Source organism: Aaosphaeria arxii (assembly GCF_010015735.1).
Source record: "Aaosphaeria arxii CBS 175.79 unplaced genomic scaffold BU24scaffold_2, whole genome shotgun sequence".
NCBI lineage: Eukaryota > Fungi > Ascomycota > Dothideomycetes > Pleosporales > Aaosphaeria > Aaosphaeria arxii.
This window is the reverse complement of record NW_022983475.1, coordinates 2,781,292-2,796,995: the sequence shown is the minus strand read 5'-3', so window position 1 is coordinate 2,796,995 and position 15,704 is coordinate 2,781,292. Positions and strand designations below refer to the sequence as shown.

Sequence of the window (15,704 nt, the reverse complement as noted above, 5' to 3'; positions counted from 1 at the left end):
TCATTGTGCTGTCTAGCCTACGATATTTCATTAATGCCTGCTCAATACTTGTAACCGCCCGCTCTCGCATGAAAGAGGCCTTGCGGATCTATATCTTCTTGCAAATTCTTGAACTTTGCATACTCCTTGTATGTCCCTGTTACATTTTGATCGCCCATTGCATCATTCATGAATAAAGGCAGATACCGATTCTGCATGTTGTCTTCTGCGAGCCATTCTGTAACCTTTACGTCTAGCCAAGCTGTGATATCCCTCGACATTGCATACAGGATCGGATCGTCAGCTGCGAGCGCCCACGAACATTGGAATTCAAGAAGCAGACGATCACCGTCAGCCTCAGAGATTCCCATGGCGTTTCCGCCGCGCCTTTGACTCTCTTTTCCAATGATTGCCGGGAAAGGTTGAAAGTCGACAGAGCATTTGGATGTCAGGTGAATTGGGTTGGTGAGGTAGGATGCTGTAATTTCTTTCCACTTCTTTGCAATCTCCGTGTACATCCTGGGACGACTTTTGATGTACGGGATTGTCGATGTCTTTTAAATGCCCAAATTATCAGTGTCGCGCATACAAACAATAAGTCATGTACACTTACTCGGAAGGAGATTCTTGAATTCAGCAGTGCTGCCCCTTCACCATTAGTCTTAAGCTTCATTGCGTCAGTACCTCTGAAAAGCTGGATTTTCACAGATACCTACTAGATCGGCATAGCTGCGAGCCTTCGTGGTGCTCAATATCGAAGGAATTGCAAGAAGCTCCGCAAGAGGACTGTTGATAGGTGGCGTTGTGCCGTCGTAGAAGTAGAAGATGAGTATTGTTCTTATGCCACCTACAGCATCAACATTGGTAAGAATGATGGCAGCTTTAGGGTCGTCAGCACCATTGGGTATGAAGTTGTGAAGAGCTGCATAGATCTTGTCTGCATTGGCAGCATCATAAATCCGCATCCCTCCCCAGACTTTGCCTATAGGGTGGGCTTCTATGGTGAATCGCGTAACGATTCCTAATGTTATCAGCATGGAGAGGTCATGAAAAATCCTAAGGGTCGGGACGATTCTCTAAATGAAACGTACCGAATTGGCTTCCGCTTCCTCTCATGGCAACAGCTAAATCCTTTTGTCGACTTGCGTCTATATTCGCAATCGTGCCATTGGGCAATACTGTCTCCCAACCAACAACGCTCTGGTAGCTCAGCTTAGAGAGAATCTAGCAAATGACAGTGTCCAAAACCTACATCAGCAGCAAGGCCGTACTGGGCACTTAGGAATGAAATGCCACCTTGAAGTAGGTATCCGCCAACGCCAACAAGGCCTACATGGTAAAGGTAGTACAATACAACATTCACAAAGCAAACTACATGGTGCGCATAAATACCTAATCTTCCTCCAACGACGGCAACACCTTGAGGGTCCAGTGCTCCAATGACATCGTTCCACTCGCCTCCCGGTTTGATGTATGCCAAGTTGGACTCGTTGTCGTAGGTTGTTCCGCTCACCTCCCTTAGAGCAATCAAAACGCCGTCTTGAACACTTCCATGACCAGGATTCGGATCGTGACCACCGCTCTTGGCCGCAAAATTTACTCCTGGATACTTGCTGAGAACTTTAATAGCGGCAGAGACCTCCTCCACTGATTTAGGAAGTATAACGCACGCAGGCTTCAGGTCCCGAAGCGCAGTTGACCAGTACTTGGTGATCTCGGAGAGATATGCGATGCTATTGGGGTACGATACGCGACCTGGCACGGCCGTTGCAATATCCCTGCATGCTTGCTTGGTAGACTCGTCTGGCGCAGCAATTGCAAATGTTCCATGCAGTAGCAATGATGCTACGATCGATCGGAGGACGTGTCGCATTTTGAGATTGTCTTCCCGTGCGTTCTGGTTAATGAAATGGTTCGCGCTACTCATGTGTCTATTTTATCTTTATTTGACAATAGCCCACGTGTAATTGCAAGGGTTGACACCCCTGATCATACTTCCTTGTGTGCCGAGGCATTTCGAATCAAGACTTTACATACATGGAGTCTGCTTTCGCAGATCATCATTTTACTTGTCGTGCTGTCTGAATCCATGTCAATGTCCATGTCGAGACAAATGTAAGACTTGAGCGTTCCATGGATACAATTCCAAAGGGACCCTGCGACTCTTTGGCCAATCCTGAAAAGTCGTACGCATACATCATGAGATCTCTGTGCTGGAAACAATCATTTCAGACTTACTTTACATGATTACTGATCAATATTCTTGGTCCCCGAACAGAAGTGTCTGCAGATCAAGTTGCAGCAATGTGAAGAAATAGATGTTATGTCATTGCATCTCAACAACGAGACATTGACTACCTGAAATTACACATGAAGTTTTGCATATCTTTAGACCTTACAGCCCATGAAACGGAGTCTATGCATCTCGAAACTTCTTGATGTACTGAGAATAGCGAGATTATAATATTACTTACCTGTCCGGTTATTAGTCTGTTTAAAAGACCACGATGATGCACAATCGCTATGGAACTGGAAACTATTTGATGACAATAATTCAAGAGCCTATACCAGCTGAAGGACATTGTAGCCTCGGTCTTGGCCACATGTTACGACAATATTCAGAGGATTCATGAAGTTTCCCTCGTGAAGCAACTCTCACATGTGCACTTCTCTGCGCCGTATTCAATACGGGATGGGCGCAATAACGGCATGATCATCCGTGCGCCTACTCATGGGAGGTGCGATCTGATCTAGCGAACCGTACTCAGATGTTCATGATTGGCTATAGGTGTCGTCAATCTTGGTCGACATATGGAAAGACCTCGTCATTCTCTGCAAGGTTTGGTCGAAATGCGGGAACTATTAATTCCTCCGCAACACGGGCCGTGATTGGACTTATTATAATAACAATGCTGGTACTGTCTTTTTGGGATCTTGCATCTCACAACAAACGCTCTTCTTAGTCGATCGAAACCCGAATCAAGGAAGCAATCAAATTAATTTTTGAATTGTCAGAGGGGTCATCTTTAAAAGGACTCTGTCATGAGGTAGCCATGTGAATAGTCACACCATGTTCAGCATCGGCATCTAAGTCCCAATAATTATAGCCATTCTTTCTAAGATAGGCCCAATTCCTTGACGATTATATCAGCTGCCTTTTCCCCTATTGCTACTGCTGTATTCATCGTGTTTGCAGCAACATTCAGCGGGGGAATACTGAGGTCTGCAACCTTGAGTCCCTCAACCCCAATCACACTCAAGTTCTGATCTACAACACCGTCTCCTCTACAAGAGCCTAAGCGGCAAGTTCCCATAGAGTGCCATGTTGTTCCTACTTGCTCCCGTATCCATTGCTTAATTATTTCGTCATCTTCAGGAGTATAGTCGATATTGGTTATATTCCCTGATAAACCGTGTTCAAGATATCCCCCTGCAGCTCGGGAGCCCGGCGCAAATCTGGGATGAAGAATCTCTACTTCACCGCGGTACGTTTTTAATCGACGGAAGATCTCGCATTGCTTCTTGTACGCCCATAAGTGCTTCAGAATGTCGACATCATTGGCATCGGAGAAGAACCCAGTTGTGAATGCTGGCTTGTCGTCAAGTCCTGGTCCAGATATATGTATTGAGCCACGAGATAAGGGATATCCCGTAAAAACGGACGCCGTAAGATATTGTCCAACTGGAACAAGACTTGGGTCGGCAGGGAAACTAGCAAATGTTATTGCAATTCAACTTTTAAAGACTCAGCAAAATTCTTACAAATTTACAAGCGCTGTCAGTAAAAGCGGTCTGTTGGTGTTGTTCTTGTACTCTGCATTCCACATCTCCTCAAATGCTGGACCTAGCGCTTCGACTTCAGCGTTACTGGGTCGAAGCTTGCCAGTAATATCCTGCGCGTTCCAACCAAGAATGGAGGCATTTTCTTGGATTGCCTCACCAGCATCGAGACGACCAGATATTAGCGCATCTAATGTCTCATTCTCGCCCAGGCTAGAGTAGTACGGATATGTGATGAGGTGGTGGTCTTGATAATTCTCACCAACATGGGGAAGATCGGAGATTACTGGGATGCCGGCTTTCTCCAGTATGTCGGGATTGCCGATACCAGACCTTTCCAGTACTAATGGCGTTCCCAATGCACCGGAAGCGATGATTACCAATTTCCTGGCCGTCACAGAGCTGTAGTGATGGTTTGATTGAACCTTGGGGTTGGGTCTGAACTCAACACCGATTGCTTTCTTTCCTTCGAAAATAACACGGTTGACTTCTGTATCCACGAGTACTTTAAGTCCTGGATACTTTCCACTCTTGATCTTCGGGTGGATATATCTAGAAGCTGTATCTTGACGTAACCCATCTTGTCCAATGTAGTGCAATGCAGGCTGAACGCCGTTGTTATAATCCAGGGCTGCCAGGTCTTCTATCTCAGGATAACCGACTTGCTCTGCGGCCTGAATGAAGTCTCGTGTTGATCGATTTGCACGGTAGGTGCCTTCGGAGACAGTTAAGGGACCATCATATCCATGAACAGATTGCGGCCCCGGACCAAGGTAAGTTTCTTGCTAAAACGCATTAGTGAGTACTCCATGGCCACCATGTCAATCTAAATGAAGCGTACCTTCTTCAGATAGGGAATCATATGATCAGCAGACCATCCTGGTATGTTCCAGGAGTCGAAATCGGAGCGCTGACCCCTTGAGTACATCATCAAATTGATCGAGGAGCCGCCCCCAAGAGTTCCTCCAGACGGAACAACAAGCTCCCTATTGTTGAGCTGCGGCTCTGGAGCACTCTGGTAAAAGAGAGTTGCATTGCTCGTAGGCAGCAGGCCGCTCATGAACAAAGCCGGATGCACAATTGTGGGAACCTGAAGGTTGTTTGGGCCTTGTTCGATTATCAGAATGGACAAATTAGGGTCTGCCTCTGCTAGTCGTCCAGCAATGACGCAAGCAGCCGTCCCTCCTACACGAAATAGTTATGTCAGATCATATTTTCAGGAATGATATAAGGTAATACTAACCTCCAGCAAGAATCACGTCGACCTCTGAAAGTGCATTTGGGAGGGTTTGGAAGATTGCAGCCATGTTGCACTATATGAACAGCAAGATTGCAATGAGAAAGTAAAGATTGGGAACTGAATAGAAGCAGCGTCTGCATGTATAATTTGAAAGGCCCTGATATTCAGACATTCTGAGAGAATAATGCGGCTTTTCTAGTTATAGTTCAGTAGCAAGACTTATTCAGAATTAGAGGACGTGAGAGGACGGAAGGGCGGACGTAGCAGTTACACGGCAGCGGGTTTTACTGCTCCAAGCTGGTGCAGCACATACACCTGCAACAGGATCTAGGCAATTTGTTTGTACAGGTACATCTAACAGAGATCAGAAATGCTGACGTCCCAATACATAGACCCTTGTTATTTGGGACAATCGAATCCTGTTTGATGTCAGCTTCCGTAGCCGATTTGTCATGATAGGTTAAGTGCGATCCAGGGTCAAAGAATGAGTAACCCTTTAAAGCTAAGCTTTTGTCTTTTGGATTGGAATACCCGCACGTGTCTTTCGTCTGCAGCGAATTTAGTTCTTCATTTTGATACTCCGTGGTACTGCCTTACCGTCTTCCGGTAACCTTGGTATTCTCGTATTGGCTCTCGTAAAGTATATTCAAGCTTCTTCCAATATGATATAGGTATCGTGAATCAGTATTGGTCCAATAGGTCAATAGAATCAAATAGATGTTCTATAGATCAAAATCGCTCTAGTTTACTTCTTGGATTGATATCATAGACAATTCTCTTCGGTTCAGCGTTGGACCTGCGACTTTGCCTACAGAAGTATTGCATACTGCTTTCGAGTGTGGCAGGTGTAAAAACGTAGAGTTTCTTTGTCTAGTAGAGTGCGCGATTAAGTGCTGTATTAATTTACTGCGCCGCTCAAATGCATGATGAAAGAACCCGAACAACAAATCAATCCTTCATGCCCAAGGTATATCTTTCACTAATGGGGACCCAGCCGCATATCGTCCTTCATAATCCTACAGATAAACCTGCTTAGTGGGAATCCTCCGCTATACTAGTGTTACGATCCAAAGGACAGGACGAGGCAATCAGAACCAATAGTTAATGATGAGACGGAAAGAGGGGTACACGTGAGGGGTAACACAGCACATGACTGGAGGTCATGTGGGTGTAATCTTCGGGTCAACAAGGTAATTATTGACATGTTGACATAAGGAGTCGAATCCTAGGGATTTAACCTAAACGTTGATATGTTAAAAACCAACATATCAACTTAGCTAAGTATATAGAACCTGTAAGTAACCTGTATAGACTCTCATATTTAATCTAAGTTGTATTTAACCTATCTTCCTCTGTGCCTCTGCCAACTACTCTGCCTCTTCTATCAGATACTCCCCGAGAACTAACAAGTAGATCCTCTATATCAACAGCTATTACAGGCCTAAGATATATAATGGTGCTAAGAAGATACTTTATCTATAAGAAGATCTAAATATCTAACTGACAGTACCTGCCTGACTTGTTGATTGAAGATATAAATTGAATTTTCCTTGCTAGGTCTCTCTGAATCCTACAAATGAGCTATGTAAAGGCACTGAAGGAAGGGCATATTCAAGAAGCAGCTATCTGCACTTTCCTATCTCTTGACAGCTAGATGACAACTCCTAGCCTATATTGAGGGGCTCTCATACAATGCGCCAAACAGTAAAGAGGTGTGTATTAGTGAAGGAGCTGAGAGCTGAGGGGCTACCGAATATATACGTAAACACCCGATCCCGATAGGGTGAACACCAACCACCCATCCATCAGATAGCAATCTAAGACTTCCTGTGCGGGGCAATCAGCATCGGCTCTATCCTGGCGAGGATATACCACCCACCCAGCACTACTTAGGCTTACGAGCGCCCCGCGAGACGCTGGCCCCGCGCAGATCTGGCGTATCTTGTCGATGCTATCACGGTTGAGAAGATATGTTGCCTCTGACGAAGCCACCGATAGAAATATCGGACAAATATACATAGCATTTACCTGCCCTATGGTCCTACTGGAGCATGGAGTAGATCGGTTCCGAACGCTCTGCGCTGATTAATTTGTCGATGCAGAAACCTCGGTTTAGCACCGATCCAAGTATCCATGCTAGGCTGAAATATCAAGGCTTGACAGCTTTATGTTTAGCCGGCTGTCAAGTTGAGATTAATTTTCAAATGATCATGACATTCCAGCACGGAAAATGGAAATAGTGGCAATGATTATGGGGGGGGAGGGGGGTGAAGCGCGAGCCTTGTGAGAAGGCTGAAAAGAGGCGCCTACCAGAACCCCGCAACCACCTCAGAACAAGCCTCATTATGCAATCCATCTGACTTAACGTGCAAAACGCTTTGCTTGGTATATTAATTCATTGTACGCGTATTGCCTTATATACTCAAACACCCACTTGAAATCCTTATCTACTACGTCTAGGTCCTCGACTGGTTATTTGCGTCTTGTCTTTGCGGCTTCCTACGCATACGAAACCCTATCGGCCACTGTCACCCCCGTCCCGAGGCTGGGGGTCATCAGTTCCTCGTAGAACCTGTAATAGTAAATTCAGTTCAGTCGGCGCCCATAACACACCCTTCACGCACCAACATGATGGGGAATGCCTTGATCCAGAAGTTCATCATGAATCGTAGTTGTTGGATGCCTCGGCGTGAATGAAGATTCTCGGGGTAGCAACTGGGTAAAGTAACCCGAAGGAATTTCAAGCTTCGTGTATGTCCTGTATGAAGAGTTGGAAAATTATTCTTTTCGCTTGAATTTGGGTCTGCTTTATATATTTCAAGCTTTAAGGCTGAACTTTGTCTGCGCTTCACCTCCGTCTGAAGCAACACAAGGCTTGCCAACATAGAACTACCGGCGCCACCAATGATCATTGCTGCCTTGTCGAGTCTGCCCTGCAGTCAGCCGCCACGTCGCTCGACAACGCATACACCGGTGAACCCAAGCCTTCCGCCGGTGTACGTGGTATTCTTCAGTCCCCAAGTTATGGCATATATTGCTGTCCGCCTTCTCCCAATACCCAGAGGGTCACTGTGGTGTTCTTAAGAAATGGAAGTTGTTAGCGCCGTGGCATCGGTCACAACTCTTGTGGCTCTTGCGAAGGAAATATGGACGATTGCGGGTGACCTTGTGCGGAATTTCCAAAATGCACCAAAAGAGCTTATCCGAATATCGAATCAGACGTCTCTCGTGTATCTGGAGCTCGAATGCGTCAACCGAATGCAACAAGAGGGGGGTTTTCGTACTTCGCTCACTGATGAAGAGACCTGGATCTTTCAGCAGTCACTTACTGTGGCCAAGAATAGCATCGTCAGTATTCATAAAGACTGTAAAAAATACTCCGCGAGCAAATGTCGAATATCATCGCGATTTGCATGGACCATATTTGACAGCAAAACAGTCGACGTTCATATGGCCCATTTGCAAAGAATTGAAAGCAGCATTACCGTCATTCTTCAAGTTCTCAACATGTATATTACCTAATGTCATTCCGGCTTAGGCAATGTGCTGATGGAAACAGGAAAACAAGTATGAAAGCACGTGACGAAAACGAGACTAGTACTGCAAACATTCTCCAAGCGCTGAAGGCGTACCATGAAGAAGTACGAACCGGATATAGTTGTATAAACGGGGATACTTGTCCGCCCTCAGCATCCTCGGACATTGAATCGACTATTGCATTTCGGTATCTAAATGCTTTCGAACTCCCTAAAATTTGGAAGTCGGTTTTAGGAAGTGAAATGACACTGATAACATCCCAAAATGACTTCCAACAATGCTACGAATTCTACACAAGAATGCCATTCGTATCCTTCACGGGACGTATGTCTTTCATCCTATCGCTCTCTCTCAGACGCACACGAACCTTTTGGCCAAACTTCTCGATACTCGCTGGTCACTTGAATTTTGCGAATGTAGTTCCAGTGCAATCCGAAATCGTTAATGCTTGTAAGAAGGGGGATCTGATTGCCGTTCGCGACCTATTTCGACAAAAAAAGGCTGCCCCGACCGATGTATCAGAAGACGACAGGGGTCTTCTTTGGGTATTGTACAACCTCAATTAGTATTTTCGAGCCTAGCTGACTCAGTCAGTTTGCCACGCAAAGTGGATCGGTTGAGCTTGTCCGTTTTCTCGTCCACGCTGGAGCCCCGGTGAGGCCGTAAGTGGTCATTTTGGCCGGTTCACTACATATTACCTGACAACTTGAGAGCAGAAACGCTTTTCTTAGTACGGCTTACTGGCGACAACCTGAAATTTTACGCCTTCTTCTCCACACTGGCGCAAATGTGGAAGTTCTCGGTGTGAATGGGTTCACTGCAGCCTCATTTCTTTATGGGCCTTCACGAGATCCTGTTCCACAAACAGAATATCTTGAAGTCTTAGCATGTAATTCCTTTTCAAACTTCAACGCAAAAGATCATACGGGATGGACTGCACTGCATCGTGCAGCTGCATTTGGCACATCCGCTGATGTAAAAACATTGCTGAGAATGAAGGCGTCGATCGACTCCCGCACCTATAGTCTCAAGTGGACGCCCTTGTTCTGCGCTGTCTGCTTTTATAACATGGATACCTTGCAAGAACTTTGGACTCAACATAATGATCCTACCTTGAAAGACCAACAGGATCTTCGCGGGTGGAATCTATTACATATTGCAGCTGGTGCAGGAAATTTCGAAGCTGCGTTATTTCTATTGCAGCAAGGAGTCGACCAACGAGCGGCCAGCAGAGCAACTTCACGATTCGTTCCTCCCGCGCTCCGCGACCGATGTGTAACGCCAGGTGAAGTCGCACGAAATTGCGGAGAAGATGCCTACAAAAAGTGGACAGAAGCATTGAGTGGCGCAGGACATGAAGTCGATGTTCGCCCCGAAGACATCGACTGGGGAACTGAGGATGTCGATGGAAAACTTGGGGGTTGTGAGTGCTGTGAGAACTGGGGCTTCTATCGAGGTGGCCACCAATTCGTTAACAATCGACCCATTTTTATCCATACCGTCTATCGACAGTGACGCATCAGAACAAACATCTTCTCTTCCGGTGGCACTCCTGTGCCGGCCTCGGTTAGAAGTAGTCTAGGATGTTGGGTCTCCGAAAAATAATTAGCATGGAGGGGAAAAGAGAAAGCGATATGGGCCAGCATAAGTTCATTCCCCGGTCGACAACTACAACGGTTTCTAGGGTGTCCTTCTTTATGAATATGTTTCCCGGGAGGAAGTCGTCGCAGATTAGTTTGAAAGAACCAGAGTCGTATTTCTTAGAGACGAAGTATAGTGCAAGGGCTATTTCCTCGTTGGCGGAGGATGTATTTCGGCGAGCGTCATCGGAATCGTCTACGGAGTTCCTTTCTTCACGTAGGTGTGAATATTCTGTTGGACGAGACTGCTGAAGTATTCGGCGACGGTTCGAAAAAGCTCTCATAAAATGCAGGATTGCGCCCAAAGTACGAAACACAGGCTTCCTCCCTGGTAGTACCGAACTCTCCTAGAGTTCTTTGGCGATTGAATACAAATAGACGGCGTTTGTGCCAGAAGTATGAGCGACCATTGCAGGGTGAATAGTGCAGTGACTTCTTCTCGGCATGTTCCGTGGATGATATGAGATCTACCTTCGCGAGGGAAGTGCGTGCTGATCGTGCAAACGGCTGAGCGCAGACCCAGAAAATGAGCATATTATATGCTTCATCGGTATAGGGTACCTCAATCTTTGAAGCTATAGGTGTGTTAAGAGTCAATATTGTCGCTCAGGACGGATATACTGACAATAGTAGGTTTCCAGCAATTTCTCCAAATATTCCGAAGCATACTTCCCAAATAACAGAAGCAACCCACAGGTGCAGAGCACCCGACCATAGATGCTTGTGCCACCAGTAAGAAGGGACCAAGTCGGGGAGGTCGCAGGGGCGAGGCCGGGGAGGAAGAAGTCTAGAAGGGGGATCTGATCGAATAGGAAAGATTGAACGTGGGTAGGGCTAGCGTTGCTAACAGCCGTTGGCTTCCTTTGACAGCTGTCTGTCATCCTGCCAAGGCCGCTGTCACGTCACGTGACCGGCTGACCTAATTCTACCCCGCGCATCGTCGTCCCACCTTGCTGCACTTCTTCAAGCCCCTTCCTCCCTTGCGCTGTTGATTGCTTGGTCCGAGGTGCTTGCATATCTTTGCTGTGCGTAACAACTTGCTTTGCAAATGTTACAGAGTAACAGACAACTGCCGTTACAGAGCGATCTCGGGGGCTTGGCGCGGCCGCGAGCCGCGAGACGCGAGGGTTGCATGGGTATATGTCTGTGAGGCTTATAGCAGGCTTTAAACTGCTTGTTCTCACCTATTTATTCTACAACCTGCTCACTGTTCTGATTTCATTCGCACTGATTGAAAGAAGTGAGTAATCGTAATTCAATCCTACTATTAATGTATTAACGAAACGATCTTCTAGGTCAGCTTTACTACCCAACACAATTCATCACTCAACGGGCAAGATGCAACAATCTAAGATGGAGCAATTATCGCATCCTCCAACCACCTTTCTCAGCCTCCCACGAGAGATTCGCGACTGCATTTACAGCTTTGCTTTGCTTGCGTCTACATGCGTCGTAGTATGGACTGGTAGATGGGTGTGCATCAACAAGTTCGACGACCAAGGCGTTGATGTTGATGGAAAGACCGCATTAGAATATCGGCGCATTGTGGACAACAAAGCTACAGCCTCGAGTATACAACACCTAGCGTTAAATCTCCTCTGCTGTAACAACACTATTGTAGCACGGGAAGCTGCCATGACCTTCTACACCAACAATACGTTTTCCTTTCTTGGGGACCACAACTGGGACCCTATTGTCTCCTGGCTTGAGGCCATCGGTGCTCGGAATCGAGGTTATATTACCAAACTCAACGTAACAGCGCGGCGGCCGGACCAAGCATGGCAGCGGCGTGACGGAACGCGTGTCAAAATCCCCAATCTCAGAGGGGAGCTTTATCAGCGTAACCCTCACTTGTATCGCTCACCACAATCAACCGAAGAAGGTGAGGTTGAAAATATCAACCCAGCAATCGAAACGATTTTTGCTATCCTTGGTGGTCGGGATGCTTGGTCAACCCTCAAGTTGCAACTACTGCTAGATCCTGATTGCCTTCCCGGTGTTGAGCTTCTGGACGATGACCAGAGTGCGTACTCTTCTTTCTTCACCATGGACCTACCAAATTTGATAGAAAAGTTCCGTGTAGCTTATACAAGCCAGAGTGAAAATCGTGGTCATGTAGAGGTACTGTGGGTGGGCGAAACCCTTCGACATGAGTTTATCAACAAGAGGAGCCTGATTCAAAAGCAGGGATGGGAAATTGTGGAAACTAGAGAGGTAGAAACGCCTCGGCTTTGGACGCCTCCTCCTGGTCATGCGCCACTTGGACCGATCCTCAAAGTGCGATTTACACTGAAGAGACGGGTCCAAACAGCTGTACTTGCAGCAGAAGATCCTTCCCCATATTCTTTTCTTGGATATTTCAACTAGGACGTTGGCTAGCACGACCCTACCCTATTTTTTCAATACGAAAGTGTTGGAATTTAATGCATAGTGTCGCGTATAGACGCCTCTGTAGTAGGGAGCATCACAGGCACGACCCGCAATCGGTGAATAGGTAGGAAAGGTAGATATTTGACTCTGTTGATAGGCCTCCGTAGGTAGGTGGATAATGCCTCGAACTCTCTCGGCAGCCCTGATCGATCTATCTATGCCCTGCCTAGTGCTCTTCCTCATACACGTGATCCCCGAATAGCCTCATCTATCCTGCTACACTACAATAGTTAATTACTAGTTTACAAAAATGCTGCAGTTTTCCTAAAAAGTAAAGCTAAGGGAAATAGTACTATTGGCTACGAGTTACTGCTTGTCGTTTTACCTATCATTCATATGCTCTATGCAACCCGTTCGTGTATACAACACGAACTAGTTTAGAAACTATCCAAGTATTTCCTTGCCTTTGCCTTTGCTATCATTACTTTATTCACAATTCTCTTTACAGAGTTGCCTACCCATCGCCTTTTCTTTATGATGACTGCGGCCTTTCTTACTTGTGTTATTATCTCAACGATCTTCCTACTGAAGCAGACTTTAGGAAGAACATCCTTTTTTTCTTATAAGTACTAACTTGGTAAAGACAGTGTTGCTGGAGACCTGCTACAGCTCTAATAGTAAACCCTCCTAAAGACTCCGAACATAAAAGAAAACTCTAATACTCTTTTCAACCTCTAAAACGTCTCTCTATATCCAATTCTCTCAGTTGTAGTCAATATGAAGCCAACTCATTTCCAAGGTACAAGGTGGGTCTGCGTTACCTCCACCGCAAGGTGGTTTAAACCCTTCCTTATCAGAACTGCGGTATTTTCCGTATATAGCGATGAAGGGGCGAATACCCCCGCTGATCTCCTCGTAATTACCCCCGGCAGGCACTTTGCCACTGAGTGGCAATCTATTTTCTACGTAGAAACAAGCACCATCCTCGGCGTGAAAGCGGTCCTCTAAATCTGGGTCTGTTCTTTCCTCGTTGTAGCTGTTCCAAGCCGGAGCAGTCAGCCTGTTGGCGAACATGAAGTCCACCATGGCATCGCCTCGCGGCTTAGAAACGATGTAACAACCATCACCGTGAATCCACAGCGCTGCTACCAAGACTGCTCCGCCCGTGAATCTGTCCTTGATCTTGTTATAACCGGCCTGGGCGAAATCTTTGATCGTCTGCTTCGTCCAGCCTGGTTCCTCGCGTATTTTGGCTTTGTATGTACTACCCTTCCAAAGAGCCATGGTGAAATCAACCCGTTTTGTCAGCCCATGATTATCGCCGGAGAGTTGCGAGTATGAAGAGGTAAAAGGAGCGGTTGGGCCAGAATGGCTGAGCTGACCAAAGGCTAGTGTGTAGAGCAGTACTCTAAGGACGAAATTGAAGTGTGCATACATGATTGAATGGTGTTACGAAGCCGTATGCGTGGTATATATGGCAGAAGAGGAGATAATAGCACTGAATATAAAGTCAGGCTTCGGAAATAACAAATAATCTAGTAGTTTTGAGAGTAATGCTGAGTAGGAGTTTTCTGGCATCGTGGAAATGACCTAGCACTAATTTATAATGGAACTTACATGAGCTCCTTGAGTTTCGTATGAGCTGTCCTGTTTGACTCTTGCACAAATCATACCGCAGCGAGGCCGATATGACAACTGTACATTAGTAGTGTTCGATCTGGTTGGTCTTCTCAGACTAGACTTGGACACCTCCTGGAGTTGGCGATTCTAATGACATTAGTCTTCTTCCCATTGGTAGTTGTTCGCATTTCAGTTCAAACACTTAAGGACAAGTTTGCGCCTGGGTTGGTATTGAAGCCTCTTCAACCTTCCTCGGAAGGACCACGTTGGCTTTTGGTGATGTTTGGGTTTCAATCAGACTTACTGAAGGATGGGGCGAGTATGCCACTTACTTGTACGTTATAATTGGAGCACAACTTGGGCCTTGGCAAAATAGGCGCCATGTTTAACGCCCCTCTGACATGATGGCACGATGACAACTAGACAAGAGCGACACAGTTAGACACTGTGCTTTAGCTTGTAGGGATTGATTATGTTTTACATATGTTGAGATCGAGGATCTACTGGTTGGTTCTCGGGGATAGTCTGAAGAGTAGCGTGAGGAAGCAGGTAAGGCAGGATAATAATAATCGTAGAACAGTAGAGTATATTATTTGATACTAACTTAGGTTAAATATAAAGGTCTATAAGAGTCCTTTAAGCTTTCTATATACTTAAGGAATCCTATTAGTCCTATTAGTCCTACTAGCCTTAGCAGTCCTGGTGTTAGTAGGATATCTAGGATTCTAGGACTTACGTGACCTGAGGATTACGTGCTTCCTTAAATTATCAGAGAGGTAGCTCTGTGTAACGATGGGTGACTTACTACACAAGGTAAGACGGTGATCGTAGAGTTCAGTAGATATAAAGCGAAGTATCAAGACAGGATAATAACTCTAACTTATCCAGGGGGATAAGCTACTATTGTACTGGTAAGGTAATTCCAAAAGATCAGATACAATTTGTTATTGACTACGAAGAACTCCTACATATGAAATCTGGCAATCTTATATATTCGTCCTCCTAGTCCTTGATCAAGCTGCTCAACCTCTTGGCCCATGCCGAGACCTTGATCACTTTGTTCACGTGGTGCTGGATCACGTGACTGGTCCTTGGGTGTCATCGAGCCCTCTGGCCACGATCTCCGACTTCCGTCCCAAGTACTTGATGCCTTCTCTGCCCTCATAGGTTCTGGTATCGTAACACTAACCCTTATTAATTATTATACCTTCTTACCTTTTAGAAGTATATTTTATATTATAATATTTTATTTTTACTATCCTACCTGTCACGGATCAGTATCCTAGGGAACTGGATTGATCAAAGGATCAAGTGGTTGCAATCAGATTACCGAAGTTGAATTGAAGACAATAAGCTACTAAGCTATCTAGGGCAGGAGGAAAAGGTCCTTATATAGTAAGGTAGGCAGCTGCTGCACGGGCTGTTGCACAGGCCATTCACCAGGCAGCAGCGCAAGGGCCTTTATCCTCATCTGATTCAGTAGTGAAAGCCATCTGATCTGATATTGGTGATTCTCCATTCGATAGTGATTGATCCTT

General features: G+C 45.9%; 7 protein-coding genes across 7 annotated transcripts; 2 read left to right on the top strand and 5 right to left on the bottom strand.

Moving 5' to 3' along the window:
- Positions 1–41: 41 nt before the first annotated feature.
- On the bottom strand, positions 42–1,852 carry BU24DRAFT_476568 (FAD-binding domain-containing protein; the record flags this gene model as incomplete). Its single annotated transcript, XM_033532933.1, has 6 exons — positions 42–533; positions 593–646; positions 696–1,000; positions 1,071–1,179; positions 1,232–1,308; positions 1,372–1,852. The coding sequence occupies 6 exons, from the start codon at positions 1,850–1,852 to the stop codon at positions 42–44; spliced, it is 1,518 nt and encodes a 505-aa protein (XP_033387842.1).
- A 1,146-nt stretch (positions 1,853–2,998) lies between these two features.
- On the bottom strand, positions 2,999–5,337 carry BU24DRAFT_447994 (GMC oxidoreductase). The gene is made up of 4 exons (XM_033530856.1): positions 5,003–5,337; positions 4,601–4,944; positions 3,742–4,544; positions 2,999–3,690 (listed from the first exon to the last, which is right to left on the bottom strand). Exons 1-4 carry the CDS (start codon positions 5,064–5,066, stop codon positions 3,096–3,098), a joined length of 1,806 nt encoding a protein of 601 aa, XP_033387841.1. The 5' UTR covers positions 5,067–5,337; the 3' UTR covers positions 2,999–3,095.
- Positions 5,338–8,049: 2,712 nt separating this feature from the next.
- Positions 8,050–10,541, top strand: BU24DRAFT_419116 (ankyrin). Its single transcript, XM_033527139.1, has 4 exons — positions 8,050–8,508; positions 8,559–9,081; positions 9,131–9,198; positions 9,253–10,541. Exons 1-4 carry the CDS (start codon positions 8,087–8,089, stop codon positions 10,049–10,051), a joined length of 1,812 nt encoding a protein of 603 aa, XP_033387840.1. The 5' UTR covers positions 8,050–8,086; the 3' UTR covers positions 10,052–10,541.
- BU24DRAFT_476565 (uncharacterized protein) lies at positions 10,078–11,057 on the bottom strand (the record flags this gene model as incomplete). Its single annotated transcript, XM_033532932.1, has 2 exons — positions 10,078–10,751; positions 10,802–11,057. The coding sequence occupies 2 exons, from the start codon at positions 11,055–11,057 to the stop codon at positions 10,390–10,392; spliced, it is 618 nt and encodes a 205-aa protein (XP_033387839.1). The 3' UTR covers positions 10,078–10,389.
- A 414-nt stretch (positions 11,058–11,471) lies between these two features.
- BU24DRAFT_419115 (uncharacterized protein) lies at positions 11,472–12,832 on the top strand. Its single transcript, XM_033527138.1, has one exon. The coding sequence runs from the start codon at positions 11,515–11,517 to the stop codon at positions 12,541–12,543; it is 1,029 nt and encodes a 342-aa protein (XP_033387838.1). The 5' UTR covers positions 11,472–11,514; the 3' UTR covers positions 12,544–12,832.
- Positions 12,833–13,308: 476 nt separating this feature from the next.
- BU24DRAFT_459168 (uncharacterized protein) lies at positions 13,309–13,830 on the bottom strand (the record flags this gene model as incomplete). Its single annotated transcript, XM_033531702.1, has 1 exon — positions 13,309–13,830. The coding sequence occupies one exon, from the start codon at positions 13,828–13,830 to the stop codon at positions 13,309–13,311; it is 522 nt and encodes a 173-aa protein (XP_033387837.1).
- A 1,253-nt stretch (positions 13,831–15,083) lies between these two features.
- Positions 15,084–15,507, bottom strand: BU24DRAFT_419114 (uncharacterized protein). The gene has a single exon (XM_033527137.1). The coding sequence runs from the start codon at positions 15,329–15,331 to the stop codon at positions 15,131–15,133; it is 201 nt and encodes a 66-aa protein (XP_033387836.1). The 5' UTR covers positions 15,332–15,507; the 3' UTR covers positions 15,084–15,130.
- Positions 15,508–15,704: the final 197 nt, after the last annotated feature.